An 18,032-nucleotide genomic window follows, 5' to 3' on the forward strand; every position below is an offset into this window, starting at 1 on the left:
TTCCAAAAATACAAGACCCATCAAAAGTTTCACGGAGTCATTTTGCTGTTGCTCTATGCCTCTAACCGTGCAAAGAACACAAGTCCCATCCATTGGTAATTCTGCTATCCAGCCATCTCCTTTAATTTCCAGTGCTGGTCTCAAAATCTTGCAGTTAAGTGGAAAATAGTCCAAGGCCAGGATCTCAATGCGTGGCCAATTAATTCTTTGCAGCATTTTAGGCTTCTAAAAAGTGTTCAAATGCACTGTGTCATTGAATACTTCATGGCTTTGTGGAAATAAATTATAGCCATTTGATTCTTTGGCAGTTCAGAAATTCTTTCTCCCGCTTCCCTCCCCGAACTTTCGGATGTATCTTTTTAGGGGTACACCTACAAGTGTTTTAGTATAGCTCTGTAATGTAACCTGTGAATGCAACACACATTCAGGAACATGGGCATCATGCAGGTATGCTTGTTGTAAGTAGGGTCATGCAAAAAAAAAATCGGTAAACTTTCGGTTTGGGTTTATTGGGCCCGATTTGTTTTGGGTAAACCCAGAATAAGCTGAATACCCATACCAGTAAAGGGGTATTTCGGCTTTATTTCCGGGTCTACCAAAAAAATTAGGGTCCGTTATAGTTTAGGGGGATTTTTTTCGAAGCTCCTATGGGGGCATTTTTGGAGGCAGAGTCGCCAAATTTGCAGAGTAGCTGCAAGGGACTCTCCTTAGAAAGACACCGAAGCCTGGTGAACGTTGGGACCGGTGGTCCAATTTTATGGGCCTGCAAAGGGGCCTCCAGACATCCGCCAGACCTTCTAAAACCCACTAGACCTTGCCCCTGGCTCCGCCCCTACATTAGGCTTGAATTGCACCCTGAGATAACAGAAGATTTGATTTCAAGAGCTGGTGAAACTGGACAGAAGATGGCACTTCAGTGCCCTGCGTGCATCCCCCACCCAACCTCCCCCCACCTTTAAAAATGCTGTGCATGCGGAGCCTTTGCGCTAATGCTTCAGCTGTTCTGGCGGCCCAGGTCATCTGCTTTTCATAGTTCTCTCCTCGCCGCCCTGTGAAATGAACACCGCTTGTGAAACGGTGCTGGGCCGTGTCTTAAAATAGAACCCCCTCCTTATCCTCAGACTCCCCCCTGTCTCCTAACAGCCAGGCCGCTCCCCTCCTTTCCTCAGTTTTAAGGCCCGGTTCCTCCTCTTTCTGCCATGAAGATCAAAATAGCGGCCTTTATCGCCGGGATCCTTGGGGTTTTGGGTGTTCTTCTCTTCCTGATAGCCTTCGGGACCGATTATTGGCTCCTAGCGACAGAGGCATGCGGAGGATTTGAACCTGAGAACAACACACTTCACACCAAGGAGGTAACCGGAAAAAAAAAAAAAACCCTACCAGAGAAACAGTTTGCAGAGCTGTAAGTTTAAAAATACCATTGTTTGGGGGAAAAATACTCTTTGAAAAATGCACCTAAGCTGGAAGTTTGGAGCTTTGGAGTTTTAAAGTTAAAGGAGAAGTCATTTCGGTTGGCCCACTGATGTATTCAGATGCAATTAATTCTTTAAGAAGCTGGACGGCAATTCATGTCATTCACGCATTTGCCTCGGCTCAAGGCACATGGCGCACTGGGAGGATTGAAGCTGCGGTATCTGCAGTTGGCCTGAAGGCTTGTTGAGCAGGCGAGAGAAGGATTTGGGAGCCTCGGGTTCGAATCTCTACTCTGCCAGGAAACTTTTCTGGGTAGCCTTGAGGCGGTCACACTCAGCCTAACAACAGGGGATGGACTCTATGGTGTTGCAACTCACTGAGGTTGCAACTCTCTTCCCTCCCCTCCCCAGGCTCCACCCCCAAATCTCCCGGAAATTTCTGCATCCAATCTCTTCCCCACCTAAAAATGATTAGTGCATACAGGCTCGAAAGCAGCAATCCCCATTGTGGGAGAAAGAAACTGGATTCCATCCCAACATAACTCTAGGGTTGCCAGGTCCCTCTTCGCCACCGGTGGGTGGATTTTGGGTTGGAGCCTGAGGAGGGTGGGGTTTGGGGAGGGACTTCAACGCCATAGAGTCCAATTGCCAAAGTGGCCCTTTTCTCCAGGTGAACTGATCTCTATCAGCTGGAAATCAGTTGTAATAGCAGGAGATCTCCTGCCACCACCTGGAGATTTCAAGCACTTATGGCAAAAAAAAAAAACAAAACAATTTCAGACAAAAATATGCTGTTAAATATATTCAAGAAAACAAGTGCACATACATTAATCTGTACAAAATACAATTGATGCAATGACATGCAATACATGTGTAGAATCCATTTGGAAATGCATCAACTCGTTCGTGAGACTCTAGGTCCTTAAAGGTGCATAAGACTCTGAGTCCTGTAAGCTGCGTAGGTGAAAGCCAAAATAGGTCTCCGGTAAATGTCCTATTTCGCAGGCCGCTTTCTCATCATTGGCAGTCCCCAGAAGCTGATTCAATCAGAACATATGTTCCCAATTGCAGGCACATAACCTTCCTGTAAACCTGGATGGCGTAGTTAGAGCTGCATCTTTTGTTTCTGGCAATGCTGATACTTTGTGTGGAATGCCTCTTTGGCCTAAAACGCACGGCCACTTACCACGGTTTCTGCCCAGGCTCCTCCCTGTTTATTCCCAATTTCACCCAGGATCAAATCCTCGCAAACGAACGGCACCTGATTTGCTGCTGGCCGAGCGATGTGTCGACCCAAAACAAACCCGGATTTGCTCTCGAGGATCCAAAACGTTATCCCTGGCTTGTTCAACTTACCCAGAAGCGGGGCGTGGACACCAGAGGCTGTGGTTGGTCAGTGAGAGTGAATCAACCAATCACCAGGGGGAGGGGGCGTTGCTGGACAACCAGGAAGTTCGTTGCTCCAGCGTTTTCTGTTTGCACGGATGGAGCAGCACACAGTTTCGCCATGGGTCATGCGTACAGATACTCCCCTGGCCCGGGTTCATTTAATCCTGGCTGGAACGGGGAGGAGCCTGGGCAAACCGTGGTAAGTGGTTGTGCGTTTTAGGCCTTTGCCTGCACACAGCTGACCCTAGGAAGATGCCTTATACACTAAAAGCCTTGTTAAGCGGCAGTCCCCGGGGAAATGGGGGTTGCCGATTAACCAAGCATGCCGGTTAAAAAAGCTTTTGCCCAGCGGAGGGCAGCAGTGTCAAATAGGCGGCAGACAGAATGGGATGGGTGGGGGGGACGGGGGGGGGGGATGATGATGACAAATGACCCAACCTTGAAATAAAGTTGAGTACCCAAACAGTTGGGTTAAATAAAATCCAATTGAACAAAGAAATATATTTATTACAAAGCACATATGCATACATATATTAAAAACAAGCCCTTATGGCAGCAAATACTGGGTTGATGATCTAAAACCACATGCCAAGTGCGTACGGCCCCCAGGCCTTCTTCGGTGGTCTAGTTACAACATATTAAGCACACATACACATAAATTAAGCAATTAGAACGGTTCGAATCTTGTGCCAGCCCGGGTATGTATGCTAAAATGTCTGAAAAAATTAAGAATAAAGATATAAGACAAAAGCAGTTTGGCTATATATAATGTTATTATTGAAAAACAAGGATTTTGGGCTACTTACATTCCAAATGGACTTTGTGCCTACAAAAATAGATTGTTAGTGAAGTATGTTTAGGCTTGTCTGTGGAATGTCTTAATATTTCCTTAATATTCCTTAAATATTAACATGTCTTGATATTTCCTTCTGTTAAAAATGCCAAATAGAGCTAATGCAGAATATCAAAACAAGGCCAGATTGTAGACATTCCCCATTTTATGGTCATAACAACCCTGTAAGGTAGATTAGGCTGAGGAAATGGGACTGGCCCCAGGTCACCCAGTGAGCTTCCTGGCGGATGTGGCGATTCGGACTCAGGTCTCTTACATCCCGGCCTGCCACTCTAACCACTGCACTCTGCTATCTCCTCAGCATTGTATCTAGTTTGGACCTAGGATGGTATCTGCAGGGGAACACCCATGGCCACCATGTATGAAGAAAGAAAGAATGAGGGTTTTTCCCCCCTCCCCAGAACTGCTGTTTGGTTCATGCATAGATTTGGGCTGGTTCAACTGATTAATCAATTGATTAATCAATTGAAATTGACCAATTCAGCCTACTTGCTCAAATTGATGTTGACAGGAATCTATCTGCTGTAAAGCCAACCACTTGCCTTCTAGACCTGTGCCCATCCTGGCTGGTTAAAGCCACTGCGGGGAGGGCCCCCCCCCACTACGGGACATTATCTATCTGTCCCTGAACTCAGATGTTTTCCTGGGTAAACTGAAGGAGTCAGTGGTGAGACCGCTCTTGAAAAAAACATCTCTAAACCCTTTGGATTTAGCCAACTATCACCCAGTGCCGAATCTTTCATTTCTGGGTAAGGTAGCTGAGACAGCTGTGGCAGAACAGCTGCAGACTTTCCTGGAGGATGCATCCGTCTTGGACCCATTTTAGTCTGGCTTCTGACCTGGCCATGGGACGGAGACCGTGCTAGTTGCCCTCACAGAAGAGCTCTGGAACCACCTGGATCGAGGCAAGTCAGCGCTGCTCTTGTTAGATTTGACAGCGGCATTTGACAGTTGATCATGATCTATTGATCTCATTTCTCCAGGATCGGGGACAATCTGGCTACTCCTAGTCAATCATGATCTTAACAGCAAGAAGATCATAGAAAAAAAAAAAGCTTCGTTTGCCCAACTTCCAAGCCATTTAATTGCACTGATTAGTTCTACAGACCAGGACACAGATCCTGTGTTGTGTTCCTTGCACAAGTTCCCCGTGGCTATCCTCTTTTAAAACCGAGGGAACATTGAAAAGTTGTTTGCAATGTTGGAGTGGGTGGTGGTGCAGTTAACAAAAATCCTCCTTCGCCTGGTTTCCAGAATTCCCATTTAAGTTTGGAAGCAACTGTAGGCTAACTGGTGCTATGGTTTCTGCAAACAAGTCCTCCAGCTTGGGTCAAGAAGAGGGAAGGGAGATTTGTGCCTTGGAGATTTTTCAGTTAGAAGGTCCTACTCAGTGGGAGAAGAGATGCTCTGAATGCAGGTGGCCCCAGGTTTCATCCCTGGCATCTTGAGTTCAAAGGGCCTTAGACAGTAGATGCTGGAAAAGACCTTTCTCTACCCATGACCCTGAGGAACTGCTACTGACTGGAGTAGAGAAAGCTGTGCTAGATAGACCAATGGTCTGATCCAGCAGAAGGCAACTTAACATGTTAGTTGTAGCTGTTTGTACAAGATGGAGATATGAAGGTTTCAAGTTGAATTTTAATATCCACTTACATTAAAAAACACAGTTTCTTTTGAAGGATAACAAAACATAGGGATTTCCATAGCCCTCCTGGCTAATTTTTGCTCTTAATTTCTAGGACAGAGAGTGGAAGAATGACAGCCAAGAAGTTCTCACCTTTCACCATGAAGGGTTCTTTTGGAGGTGTTGGTTTTTTGGAGATTATAAGGAGACCATATGGACCTTCTGGTTCAGTGAGTATTAAGGACCTCTTGAACAGCTTACCTTTTTACATGGTTTACAGGTTTGGTCTGAGAAAGATGGTGGTGTTTTAGGCAAGACAAAGAAAGAAAGAAAGAAAGAAAGAAAGAAAGAAAGAAAGAAAGAAAGAAAGAAAGAAAACCGCCAGACTGTGATTTGGCATGTTGCCAAGTTCTTTCACATGTGCAACCAACAGGGTGGGAGTGGGTGCAATCCTCTTTACAAAGGAATGCATGCATGTGAAGGATGTCTCAGCTGGGGAGCATGGTGGCCATTTTGAATACATTCTAAATCATTCATTCATTAATTGTGAAATGGAGAAGCTTGCCATTGGAGGTGCTATTGCATAGCAAAGAAGACCCTTGGCTGACATTCAGCTAAGAGCCTGTGGGTCAGTGGTAGACCATCTCCTTTGAATATAGAAGGTACCAAGCTCAATCCCTAGGGCCTCCAGTAAGAAAGGATCAGTTAATAGCTAAGGTGAAAGACCTCTACCTGAGACCCTGGAGAGCTACCGCCAATCGGAACAGACAACACTGACCTTGATAGACCAATGGTCTGAGCAACATGTGCCATTATGTGTCTTTTTCCAGCACTGTTCTAAAACTCACAGATACTGTACTGTACTGTATAATCCTAAATATACTAGTGGGCATTATTTTCTAGGGACTATATGGGGCAGCTATTTCCCCTGAACAGGAGTGATGTTCGAGTATTTCAGAGGAAATATGCCTAGGTGAACTGGTTCCAGAGACCACCATCCTATCAGTTGGGATTGTGTTTTCTAGCTGGTCAAGCTTAATGAAAATGAGCTGAAGATATACGAATTTCTGAATTTCGAGTTCTAAAATTTCGTCAAGCACCTGATTTCATTTACAGCCTCATCCTATGCATGTTTACTTGGAAGTAAAGCATGGAACTGAATGAGGACTTCGAAGGACTGACTCCCTAGTAGAGAGTGAATGTAATGAGGAACCCAGGCCTTAAAATGGTCTTGCATTTCAGTATTTGTTGATAAAATATAGATAATTCTGGTTCTGAAGCCGTAATGCAATAACAGAGGTCTTCCAAGCCTAATTATTATAATACCTCGGATATTACCTTAAGTCAAATGATCAAATTAAACATCACTTGAAACCATTCCCATAACATGAGATATTCTTGATAACCGGCAGATCTTTTATTACTTTTGGTGTCTGCATTAATGAGACCGATCACGGCAAATTCATTTTGCCGCTTTTGCGGATATAATAATTAATGCAGTCGAAATTTCATTAGTCATTTAGTGCGAACGAATGTCCATTTATTATAAAGTGCCCCCATTCTGTGAGAAACATTTTTAAGTAAAGTGGATAATCATTAATTAATTTGTTTAACATTCATCCTATTACCCGTTCATCGTGATAAGCCTGACTGGTATTAATATTGATGGGACACCTCTGCCGTTCTAGTCCTTCCACTTCCTAGGGAGGACATTGTTGGCCACTGCCATTCGTAAGAGTTGCCATTATCCCAGGTGATTTGGAAGAAAATTATTAAAAGGGGGAGATGTGTTCGAGGTTTATCGAATTGCGCCTACTGTGGAGCAAGTGGTTGGCAGCTGGTTGGTCCCTGTGTGAACAGAATGCTGGACTTGATGGGCCTTAGGCCTGGTCTAGCATGGCTGTTCTTATGTTCTCCCACTCTCATAACCTTAATGAAGTTGAAGAAGAAAGTTCTTGCAGTGTGAGGTGGCTGCAAACAAGGCAAATACAGTTTTAGGTTGCGTTGACAGAAGCACACTAGCCAAGTCACGAGATGTCATAGGTCATTTATGCATGGGAGTTTTACCTGAGGTTTGTTGCTCTCTGGACCCACACTTTTCTGTTGCGAATCTATGCATCAGCAGTCTCCAAGCTCAAATCAAGTCCTCACCTCTTTAAATGCTGTTTTGTAATTGGCTTACTTTGTAAAGCTTACTCTGAGAGAAAATCCCCCCAAACCCAATTGCTGCATAAAAAGGCATTTTAAGAACAAAAAATGAAGCAATCTGAAAGGGGGGTGGGAAATCCAAGCAGTTTTTAAAAGCCTTTCTTCTGTTCAGAAAGAGCTCCCAGGAAGCAGGAAGCATTTGAATCCAGGCGCGCACTGTTACAGTTCTTGTACAAGATTCTTGTGGCTATCGTTTTGCAGATCTAAAAGACTAGTTCTCGTCCATTTCTTTTCCCCAGCTAGCCAAGGGCGTCCAAAATACTGCATGAATGGTTACCTATTCCCTATGCCCATCGCTCTTGGACCTTATCCACACCCTTCCTATGATGCGACTGCAGGTAAGTGCATATTAATAGTGACAGATAACCTTTGCTTCATATTGGGATGTAAAAAGGTAAAAGGTAATCCCCTGTGCAAGCACCGGGTCATTACTGGTTCATGGGTTGACGTCACATCCCGACGTTTACTAGGCAGACTATGTTTACGGGGTGGTTTGCCAGTGCCTTCCCCAGTCATCTTCCCTTTACCCCCAGCAAGCTGGGTACTCATTTTACCGACCTCAGAAGGATGGAAGGCTGAGTTAACCTTGAGCCGGCTACCTGGAACCGACTTCCCTTGGGCTCAAACTCAGGTCGTGAGCACAGCTTTTGACTGCAGTACTGCAGCTTACCACTCTGCACCACGGGGCCCATATTGGAGTATGGTAAATAGAATTCATGTGCGATGGATGCTGTGGCTTTTCCAGTCCGACAGAAACAGGCAATTGAATGTGGCCATTTATAAAGTGCTGTTTGGGCCTGATCCTGGTCTGACTCACAGCACGGTGGGAGCAGGGGATCTTGTCCCCCCCCCCCGCCCCTCGCAATTTTTAAGTGCTAAAACAGCCCAGTCACTGGGCGGTAAACAGCAGGGGAAGACTTGGCAACTCCCTCACTGTGTGACCGGCCCCACATCTGAAAACAGGGTTGCTATCCTCCAGATGGGGACTGGAGTTCTCCTGAAATTAAAACTGGTCTCTAAACAACACAGATAATTTCCCCTGGAGAAAAGAGCTGCTTTGGAGGGTGGACTCTACGGCGTTATACAGTCCCTCCCATTCCCAAAACTTGCCCTCCCCAGGCTCCGCCCCCAAATCTCCAGGAATTTTTCTACTCGGAGTTGGCAACCCCAGCTGGAAACAAGATGCTGGTCTCTATGTACATTCTGCATGATCCAGCGGGGCTCTTAAGGTCTTGCCTGTTGTGTTTTCTGTTGGGCTGGAGCGTGTAGGATGCGTTTGACCTGTTTTGTTAACTTGTACCACTAGTTGCTCACTGTATGCATATTTTCATAAGGGCTGAAGGTTATGTTATGAATGCCCTGTGGCGCAGAGTGGTAAGCTGCAGTACCACAGTCAAAAGCTCTGCTCATGACTGGAGTTCGACCCCGACGGAAGTCAGTTTCAGGTAGCCGGCTTGAGGTTGACTCAGCCTCCCATCCTTCTGAGGTCGCTAAAACGAGTACCCAGCTTGCTGCTGGGGGTAAAGTGTAGACGCTTGGGGAAGGCAATGGCAAACCACCCTGTAAACATAGTCTGCCTAAGAAACGTCGGGATGTGATGTCACCCCATGGGTCAGTAATGACCCGCTGCTTGCACAGGGGACTACCTTTACCTTTACGGTTATATTAACATACTCCCCCCGCCCCAATAATCAGCTTCATACTAATGCTGACGAGATTTATGTCTGCCATTGAATCTCCCGCAACTTATTCTGCTATGGAAGCCATGCTGGGTGCCTTTGGGCGATTCACACGCTCTTAGCCTGTCCTGCCTCACAGGGTTGTGCCTGGAGGATAATGTGGAAGAGCAACAATGTACACTGCCCCAAGCTCCTTGCAGGAAGGGCACTATAAAAACATGGTGTGATTAACAAAGTAAGTACTAGGAGGATTGGTTTTCCTGGCGCGTTCATGAAGCTTGCGATCCTACGCTAACTTGACTTGAGTGTAAGTCTCGTTGAGGAAAGGTGGGCTTATTTCTAAGTGAATGTGGCTAGTTCTGAGCCTTGTGGGATCGCTGTCCAATTCTAATTCATTATTCACAAGCCGTGGCCACCATGCTATGCACCTGAAACGGGCCAGTACTGGTTGGTGTAACCATTTTTTTCCCTGCTGCCGAGTTCCATCTGATTTATGGCGACCCCTCATGTGGTTTTCAAGGCAAGAGATTTTCAGAGGTGGTTTGCCATTGCTTGCCTCTGTGTAGCAACCCTGAAATTCCTTGGTGGTCTCCCATCCAAGTACTAACTAGGGCCGACCCTGCTTAGCTTCCAAGATCTGACGAGATTGATCTACCCTGGGCCATCCAGGTCAGGGGCGGTGTAACCAGAGATGCTGGCAGATTCCTGCTGTGTTGTAGCACTGTCATAAATCTGATCAAACCCAATATGAGGGGAAGGGCCCTGGCTCAGTGGTAGAGCATCTGCTTGGCATGCAGAAGGTCCCAGGTTCAATCCCTGGCATCTCCAGTTAAAGGGACTAGGCAAGTAGGTGATGTGAAAGGCCTCTGCCTGAGACCCTAGAGAGCTGCTGCTGGTCTGAGTAGACAATACTGACTTCGATGGACCACAGGTCTGATTCAGTATAAGGCAGCTTCGTGTGTTCAGGAACAATCCTATGCAGAGTTACTCCAGCCTGAGCCAATTGAAATAAGTGGGCTTACACTGGAGGAACTTTGCACGATTGCTCTGTATACGGACTTTTCAAACGATTGTCAGTGAAATCCCAGCCTCAGAAATCTGTTTCTGGTGAACCCCGGAAAGTAGATCCAATGAGGTGGGTTTACTCCATCCTCCCTCCAACTTTCTTCTTTCCCACTCCTGCAGTGTACCGCGGCTTCTGGACGGCGTTCATTGTGCTGGCTGTCGCCGCCAGTCTTGTTGGAGGATTTCTGTTGGTGTGCGGCGTGCCCTTTGTCAACGCGCGCTTCTATAAAGTAGGAGGCGGATTCCTCCTCACGGCTGGTAAGCTGCCAGTTCATGATAATTGGATATACGGGGGGTGCCGGGAATGCAGAGGCTAAGTCCCTCTTTGTGTATCTCTGTGTGTATATGTGTGTATATGTGTGTGTGTGTGTGAGAGAGAGCGAATGAATTTGAATGAATGGATGGATGCATGCAGGAAAAGAGAAAGGAGTTCCAATAATAAACTGTACAATATTGCATAAGAAAAAGAAAGATAAAACTTTAGGCAAAGGTAAGTCCCCCCCCCCTTGGCTTTTTCTTCATTTCTGGTATGGTAGATCAAGGGCTGGACTTGGACTCCAGATCCTTAGGCTCAGTCCTGGCTCAGACAGGCCACTCACTGAATACTCAGGGAGCAACTCACTCTTTCTTACATAAGGGATAGATCCTTAGAGGACCGGTGACCTAAGGGGACATCTGTTTTTCTTTTCTGCAAAGCTGAGATCGTTCCTCTGTCCCTGGTAGTCCGCAAAACTGCTACTGAAATTCATACCCGCCTCTGCACGGTGAAAGACACAGGCAAAATTATTTTCCCAATTCGTTAAAAACAACCCCAGAAGCATTTACAATTTGAAAAGTATCGGCTTCGTGGCATGCTCTAGACCCTCATTCTGCTTCAAACACAGCTTGTTCAGTGCTTCTGGGAAGCTGACAGACAGGGCAGGAAAGTGAAAGCCTTCCAGAGGTAAGTTGCCTCTGAACCACAGAGAGTTTGTTTCTCTATTGAAATCTCCTTCAGTTTATCTGATCCTCTGTTAAAGACCTCTTAGCTAGCGGCAGTGAATCCCACAGCCTAATGAATGCATTGTCTAAAGCGCCTCTGATGTGTTCTACCAGTAGGGTTGCCTGGTCCCGGTGGGAGCTGGGCTGGGGTGTGATCGGCACTTCTAGCACATTCCTCCAAAAACTGTATGGTTTCCATGGAGTTTTTGGAGGAATGTGCTAGAGCATCGCCATCATTTCTGGGGTAAACCTGGAAGTGATGTTAATCCCCCACCCCAGCTTCAGCCGGCCTGCTGGCCAGCTGAGGAGTGGCAGGCAGCCCCCTTAATTGGCCGGCAATTGCCTGCTATTACCTGGTATCTGGCAATCCTACCTACCAGTCGGTTTCATTGTAGAGTTCTACTGTTATGGGAGTAGGGTGGCCAACCTCCAGGTACTAGCAGGAGATCTCCTGCTATTACAACTGATCTCCAGCCAATAGAGGTCAGTTCACCTGGAGAAAATGGCCCCTTTGGCAATTGGACTCTATGGCATGGAAGTCCCTCCCCTCCCCAAATCCTGCCCTCCTCAGGCTCTGCCCCAAAAACCTCCCGCCGGTTGTGAAGAGGGACCTGGCAACCCTACTTACTGTGAAGGTTCCCCACTCCAGTTAGGGTTGCCAGTCTCCAGTGGGAGACTGGAGGAGTCGGGACATGGTGGGCAGCCATCGGTGGTAGAGTGACATCACTATTGATCTTTCTTTTTATACCTTATATTAACTTTTCCAAATAAGGTTTCTACCTTAAACTGCAAGTTGGTATATCCTCTCCAATATTTTCACATAGCTCCCATGGGTAGCATTAATTTCCTATAAAAGGTTAACAAAATATTATTTTCTAGCCTATTACATAACAATACAAACATCTACCTACTATATTATATTATTCTTAACACATACTCACATATTATCTGCCAGCAAGTGGCTAGTATACTTCCATATACTCCTGGGTTCCCTCCTGGGATCAATAGTCAGAGGATTGATAATATTTTATTGTTGATGATAGGGTTTGAGAAGGAACTGATGAAAGAACTGAAACAGCCATGTTCCTTTTCTACCAGACACCTATGAAAGAAAAGAAAAATTATAAAAAAGAATTTTATGCAATATACAGATGATTCATACCTGTTGTACTTGAAGAAAAAAAAAACATACCTTTTTGGATATAGGAAAATTGCATGTGTTGGTTGTATACCATATTGGATATTGGAAAAATTGTATTTTGTATTGTGTATTTTGTATTACTGTAAGCTTGTATAATGTTAGATTTGTTGTGGTATAATATAGAATTTGTAATATTGATATAAGAGCTTGTTTCTGTGTCAATTTGGTTGTAACCTCCAGGTGGTGGCTGGAGATCTCCTGCTATTACAACTGATCTCCAACCGATAGAGATCAGTTCACCTGGAGAAAATGGCCGCTTTGGCAATTGGGCTCTATGGCATTGAAGTCCCTCCCCTCCCCAAACCCCGCCTTCCTCAGGCTCCACCCCAAAAATCTCCAGGTATTTCCCAACCTGGAGCTGGCAACTCTAAGCTAGAAGAATACCTGATCTTCATGAGGGTAGCATATAGGTCTTTCATTGCATTTTGTTGTCATTTTGACCAGATGTGGTTGATCTGGTGGTTGACATTTTCACCTCTCTCTCAAATCTCTGCGCACTAAACTGCACCAAAGCCCCAGAAAAAAACTCTGAAATTTCCATTGAGAACTGAGCTCCCATTTTAAAACTATCTCTTAGCAGCTAATTTCCCTATACCCCTTCTAATTCTTAGGGAAAATTAGTTGCTATTTGAGAGACAAGCGGCACACAGAGAAATCTACTGGCTGCTCTTTCTTCCTTTTTTTTAATATAAATTTTTTTATTGATTTTTTAATAAAGGATACAAAAAAGAAAACAAAAGAATTTTTTTTAAATATATAACAACAATAATGAAAAAGGAAAAATAAACAATACAAAAAGATATGTATAGCACGCTATTACGACCAAACCTAGTACATAATATTTGCTATCTATTCTTTTGGGGGTTTTTTGGCCCATAGTGCGCCATACCCTACCACCCACCAAAGTGCCCTTCACCATTGGACTTCCGGCGAAGTGTTATGACAGTAAATAAATGACCTGTTAATCTATTCCTTGATTAAAAATCAAATTAGTCTATAATTTGTAAAGCATACCTTTAAAATCCGTTTTTGCCAGTTTATCCCAATATGCGGCGGCCACTGCTCTTTCTTCCCTGTGAGTGAGATTTCTAGCCCCCCACCCCATACCCAGCTGTCCCCGTGTGAGATTTTTACAGCAACCCTCACGAACTGACCTTTAGGTGTGGGACTTCAATTTATTTAACTGGGTTTCTGCCTTTGAAAAGCACCTAGGTAGGCTTAGTTTTCATGTCAGTGCATGAGAGACAAGTAGGATTTGTAACTAGGGGTGAATTTCTTGTTCTTCTTGTTCTGATCCTGAAATCCTCATTTCAATTCCCTTTCTCCCTTATGTGAACCGAATCTGTGATTCTTTATTTTTTTTGTTTCATGTGATGCCAGGTTTTCTCAGGTTGGAGGGGGGGCCACCTGTTGGCCACAAGGGCTACATTTATTTATTTATTTAAAACGTTTATTCTCCTTTTTTCTACCTTGCAGAACTCAGGGCAACTTACAATATATAAAATAACGATGATAAGAAACAAAAGACCACAATTAAAAACCAGCATTTAGGACTGCTAATAAATAAAAACTAAATTAGTCAAATGCAGCCCTAAATAAAACTGTCTTCAACAACCTCCTGAGGATTGAAAGTATTGTTTGACATCTGATGAATGAGCATATTGCTGTAAAAGAAAGAAATAATATTAGATGGAAAAATTTATATACTTACCTGTTAATCATATTTGGTGAAATTGTATTATACAACTATTGTGGTTGTTTTTTGTGTTTGTTAGGGGATGACTTATTGAAATATAATTGCAGATATTGAATATATGGTTTCTGTGTGAATTTTGGTTCAACTACTATATACACAGAAGTGTCTATCTTCTACCAACCTCCACGTGGTGGCTGGAGATCTCCTGCTATTACAACAGATCTCCAGATGACAGAGATCAGTTCACTGGAGAAAATGGCCGCTTTGGCAATTGGACTCTATGGCATTGAAGCCCCTCCCCTCTCCAAACCCCACCCTCCTCAGGCTCCGCTCCCAAAACCTCCTGCCTGTGGCGGAGAGGAACCTGGCAGCCCTAAAGCTCTGCTCTTTGTACTTGCTCAGAGGCAGCCTTACCAGCCTGCCCCAAGGCACTGGTTACTGAGAGGTTTGCGGGTCTTTAAAGGGGGCTCCCCAATTTCTTTCCATTGCCAAAAGGAAAAAAGAAGAAGAAGCAAAAAGCAAAAATAAGGTACACTTGAAAGTGATTCTCTGAAATGAGAGTTCTCTGTTGTGGCCGTTCTCATCTGTTCTTACATCATACGCATTTGCATTTAGGAAATGCCAAGAACGATTGCAGCCTCTCATTATTTTTCATTAGTATCTTGAAGCTTCTGCCAGGCAAGAAGGTGAGGAAAAGGTAGGCGGAGAGTTCACGTTTTCCGGTAATTAGGAAATTACAGGGAAGCTGCATCACTTGGAGAGAGAATGGGGAGTTCACCCACTTGTCCCCACAATTAGCCAACCAGGTTGCACCAGGTGACAAAGTGAGAAAGAAAGATCTGGAGTTTAGTGATCAATTTTCTCCAAATTAAGGTGTTGCATTCCTTTGAGTGAGAAGATGGAGTCAAAAGCCTGCCTGTCCTAATTGCCACTGGACTCCGAAGGAGAAAAAGGTTCCCAGGCACTGTTCAATTTCCTTGCAATTAGCCCCTCCCCAGAAGACGCCATTGACCTAAATCAACATTGAAACTGGAGCTCAGAGTTAATCTCAGGCCTTAATGAATGGAGGCAGAGAGTAGATATATTTTTTTAATGGATCCGTGTTGTCAATTTATTCAACCAGCTGACCCCGCTGAGCAAAGTCAGATTAATGAGAAATATTGCTAAGGAGCAACACTACAAATTAAATGGTTGGGTCTATTCCATATCCAGGGTTGTTGCTCTGAGACTCAGAAGCCAGTCTGGGTACCAGCTGTGGAATATAGCATTGCCAACTTGGGGTTAGGACTTTCCTAGTTATTTGGGAGTGCAGCCAGGTAAGGGAAGGGCTTGGGGATGGGAGGAAACTCTGTGGGGTATAATGCCCTAGAGTCCACCCTCCAAAGAAGCCATCTTCTCCAGGCGAACTGATCTTGGTAATCTGGAGATCAGCTGTAATTGTGAGAGATCTCCAGGCCCTGTAGCTGGAAACATGTAGCTGCTTTAGGGTAACCAACCTCCATGTGGTGGCTGGAGATCTCCCGCTATTACAACTGATCGCCAGCTGATAGAGATCAGTTCCCCTGGAGAAAATGGTCGCTTTGGCAATTGGACTCTATGGCATTGAAGTTCCTCCCCTCCCCAAACCCCGCCCTCCTTAGGCTCCACCCCCAAAATCTCTCGCTGGTGGCAAAAAGGGACCTGGCAACCCTAAGCTGCTTGCAGAGTCCCATTACTTCTTCCCTGAGCTCCACCTACCTCCACTCATATCTGCTGTGCTCATGCAAGCCTCTTCTATCAGCCATGACAGCAAAAGTGGACTTTCCTTGTTCAAAGGCAGTATACCTTTGAATTTCAAATGCTGGGGACCGAAACGAGGGGGATGCTCTTGGCCTCATTTATTTATTTACTACATATATACCCTGCTCATATATACCCCCCTCATGGGGGACCCAAAGCAGCTTAAACCATTCTCCTTTCTTCCATTTTATCCTCACAGCAGCCCTGTGAGTTGGTTAGGCTAAGAGCACAATCCTGAAGGGAGGTGGGGGTTGATCCGTGGTGACCGGGAGCAGGGAAAATGGCCCATAGCACAAAGTGGCGCTGCGCCAGCAAAAAAGGCTCTGGGCTAAACATGCCCAGATCCTTCCGCCTTTCCTAATAGGACTTGGTCTCCAGACCCCTCACCATCTTCGTTGCCCTCCTCTGGACATGTTCCATCTTGTCTACATCCTTCTTAAATTGTGGTGCCCAAAACTGAACACAATACTCTAGGTGAGGTCTAACTGTGTGTGTGTAAAGTGCCGTCAAGTCGCAGCCGACTTATGGCAACCCCTTTTTGGGGTTTTCATGGCAAGAGACTAGCAGAGGTGGTTTGCCAGTGCCTTCCTCTGCACAGCAACCCTGGTCTTCCTTGGAGGTCTCCCATCCAAATACTAACCAGGGCTGACCCTGCTTAGCTTCTGAGATCTGACGAGATCAGGCTAGCCTGGGCCATCCAGGTCAGGGCGAGGTCTAACTTGAGCAGAGTAAATTGATACTATCACTCTGTGTTATGTTATGTTTTATGTTATGTTATCATAACACATTCCCTTTCTCTCTCTCACACACAGGAATTTTATTTGCCCTGTTGATTTTTCTGTTTGTGATGTGGAAAGAATTTGCTGCCGATCTCGCCAAATACATACTTCTCGAAAGAAGTGATCGATGTGAAGATGAGATTCCTGTAAAAGTTTATTATGGATGGTCATTCATCTTTGCAGCCGCCGGGGTCCCCTTAGTGTTACTTTCTGGACTTCTCTTTTACCTGGTTGGTTATAGTATTCTCAAGGAGCTGGAGTAAGAGAAGAGGACCTCTTCCAAAAGTCAATGAAGGGAACATGGGTATCATCTGGAAATGTGGGGGAAATCTTGCTAACGCAAACCCTATTTATAGAAATGTTGGTAAAATTAAATTAATGACAAAAGGAATGGTCATATCAAGGTGGGGGAATTACTATAGTGGAAAATGTTTCACCCAAGGAATCCTGGGAATTGTAATTTTGCACACCTGGCCACATTACCCAATTTGGGTACAGGGGGCATAGGAGACTGCATACTCTAAACTGGTTTGAAATGGCCATTGTCTCCCATGAAGAACCTGGGATCAACTGATTTGTGAAGACATTTAGGATTCATTAGAGATTCCAAACTCTTTCGCAGAACTCCAGTTTTGTTGGTAGAGAGCACAGTGAGCTGGGGAGCCAGTGGAGTGGAGTGGTTAAGAGTGGTGGTTTGGAGCGGTGGAGAACCGGGTTTGATTCCCCTCTCCTCCACATGAGCGGCGTGGCGGGGGCTAATCTGGTAAACTGGATTTGTTTCCCCACTCCTCCATACGAAGCCAACTGGGTGACCTTGGGCAAGTTTCAGCTCTGTTAGAGCTCTCTCAGCCTCACCTACCTCACAGGGTGTCTGTTGTGGGGAGGGGAAGGGAAGGTGATTGTAAGCCTGTTTGAGTCTCCTTTAAGTGGTAGAAAAGTCGGCATATAAAAACCAACTCTTCTTCTTAAAATAGTCTTGAAATTGGTAGAGCTTTCTACTGTCCCTCTACTGGAATTTCAGATTTCCCGGGGATTCTTGCAGGATCTTCGTCAACTGCTCCAGGTGTTTCAGCAGGCAATGTTCACTTATGGCTTATCCCCGTGTTCAAAAGACTTAGAAACTTGCAATTCAATAAACTGTTTTTTTTTTTTGGGGGGGGGCGTTATATAACTCTGCCTCACCTACTAGTTCATGTGCTTGCTCAACAGACCTACGTGCGTTTGCATCTCAATCACGGAGTGTGTGGAACTTTTCCATGTAAAATGGCATCTCCATTCATTTCGATGGAGAACCCTCTGCAGACATTATGGTGGTGTAATTTATGTAACTTGACTGTCGTGCATATCAGGAGTGCCTGAGTCTCCA

General features: G+C 45.1%; 1 protein-coding gene across 1 annotated transcript; it reads left to right on the forward strand.

Moving 5' to 3' along the window:
* Positions 1 to 1,154: 1,154 nt before the first annotated feature.
* Positions 1,155 to 16,948, forward strand: LOC130486397 (transmembrane protein 182-like). Its single transcript, XM_056859663.1, has 6 exons — positions 1,155 to 1,352; positions 2,018 to 2,023; positions 5,394 to 5,508; positions 7,726 to 7,824; positions 10,351 to 10,488; positions 16,700 to 16,948. Exons 1-6 carry the CDS (start codon positions 1,200 to 1,202, stop codon positions 16,927 to 16,929), a joined length of 741 nt encoding a protein of 246 aa, XP_056715641.1. The 5' UTR covers positions 1,155 to 1,199; the 3' UTR covers positions 16,930 to 16,948.
* The last annotated feature ends 1,084 nt before the right edge of the window (positions 16,949 to 18,032 follow it).

This window comes from Euleptes europaea, chromosome 13 (assembly GCF_029931775.1).
Source record: "Euleptes europaea isolate rEulEur1 chromosome 13, rEulEur1.hap1, whole genome shotgun sequence".
Taxonomy (NCBI): Eukaryota; Metazoa; Chordata; class Lepidosauria; order Squamata; family Sphaerodactylidae; genus Euleptes; species Euleptes europaea.

Coding starts and splice junctions, on each gene's coding strand:
- LOC130486397 (XM_056859663.1), top strand. CDS start 1,200: ATGAAGATCAAAATAGCGGCCTTTATCGCCGGGATCCTTGGGGTTTTG. Junction 5,509..7,725: donor CATATGGACCTTCTGGTTCA/GTGAGTATTAAG, acceptor TCTTTTCCCCAG/CTAGCCAAGGGCGTCCAAAA. Junction 7,825..10,350: donor TTCCTATGATGCGACTGCAG/GTAAGTGCATAT, acceptor CCACTCCTGCAG/TGTACCGCGGCTTCTGGACG.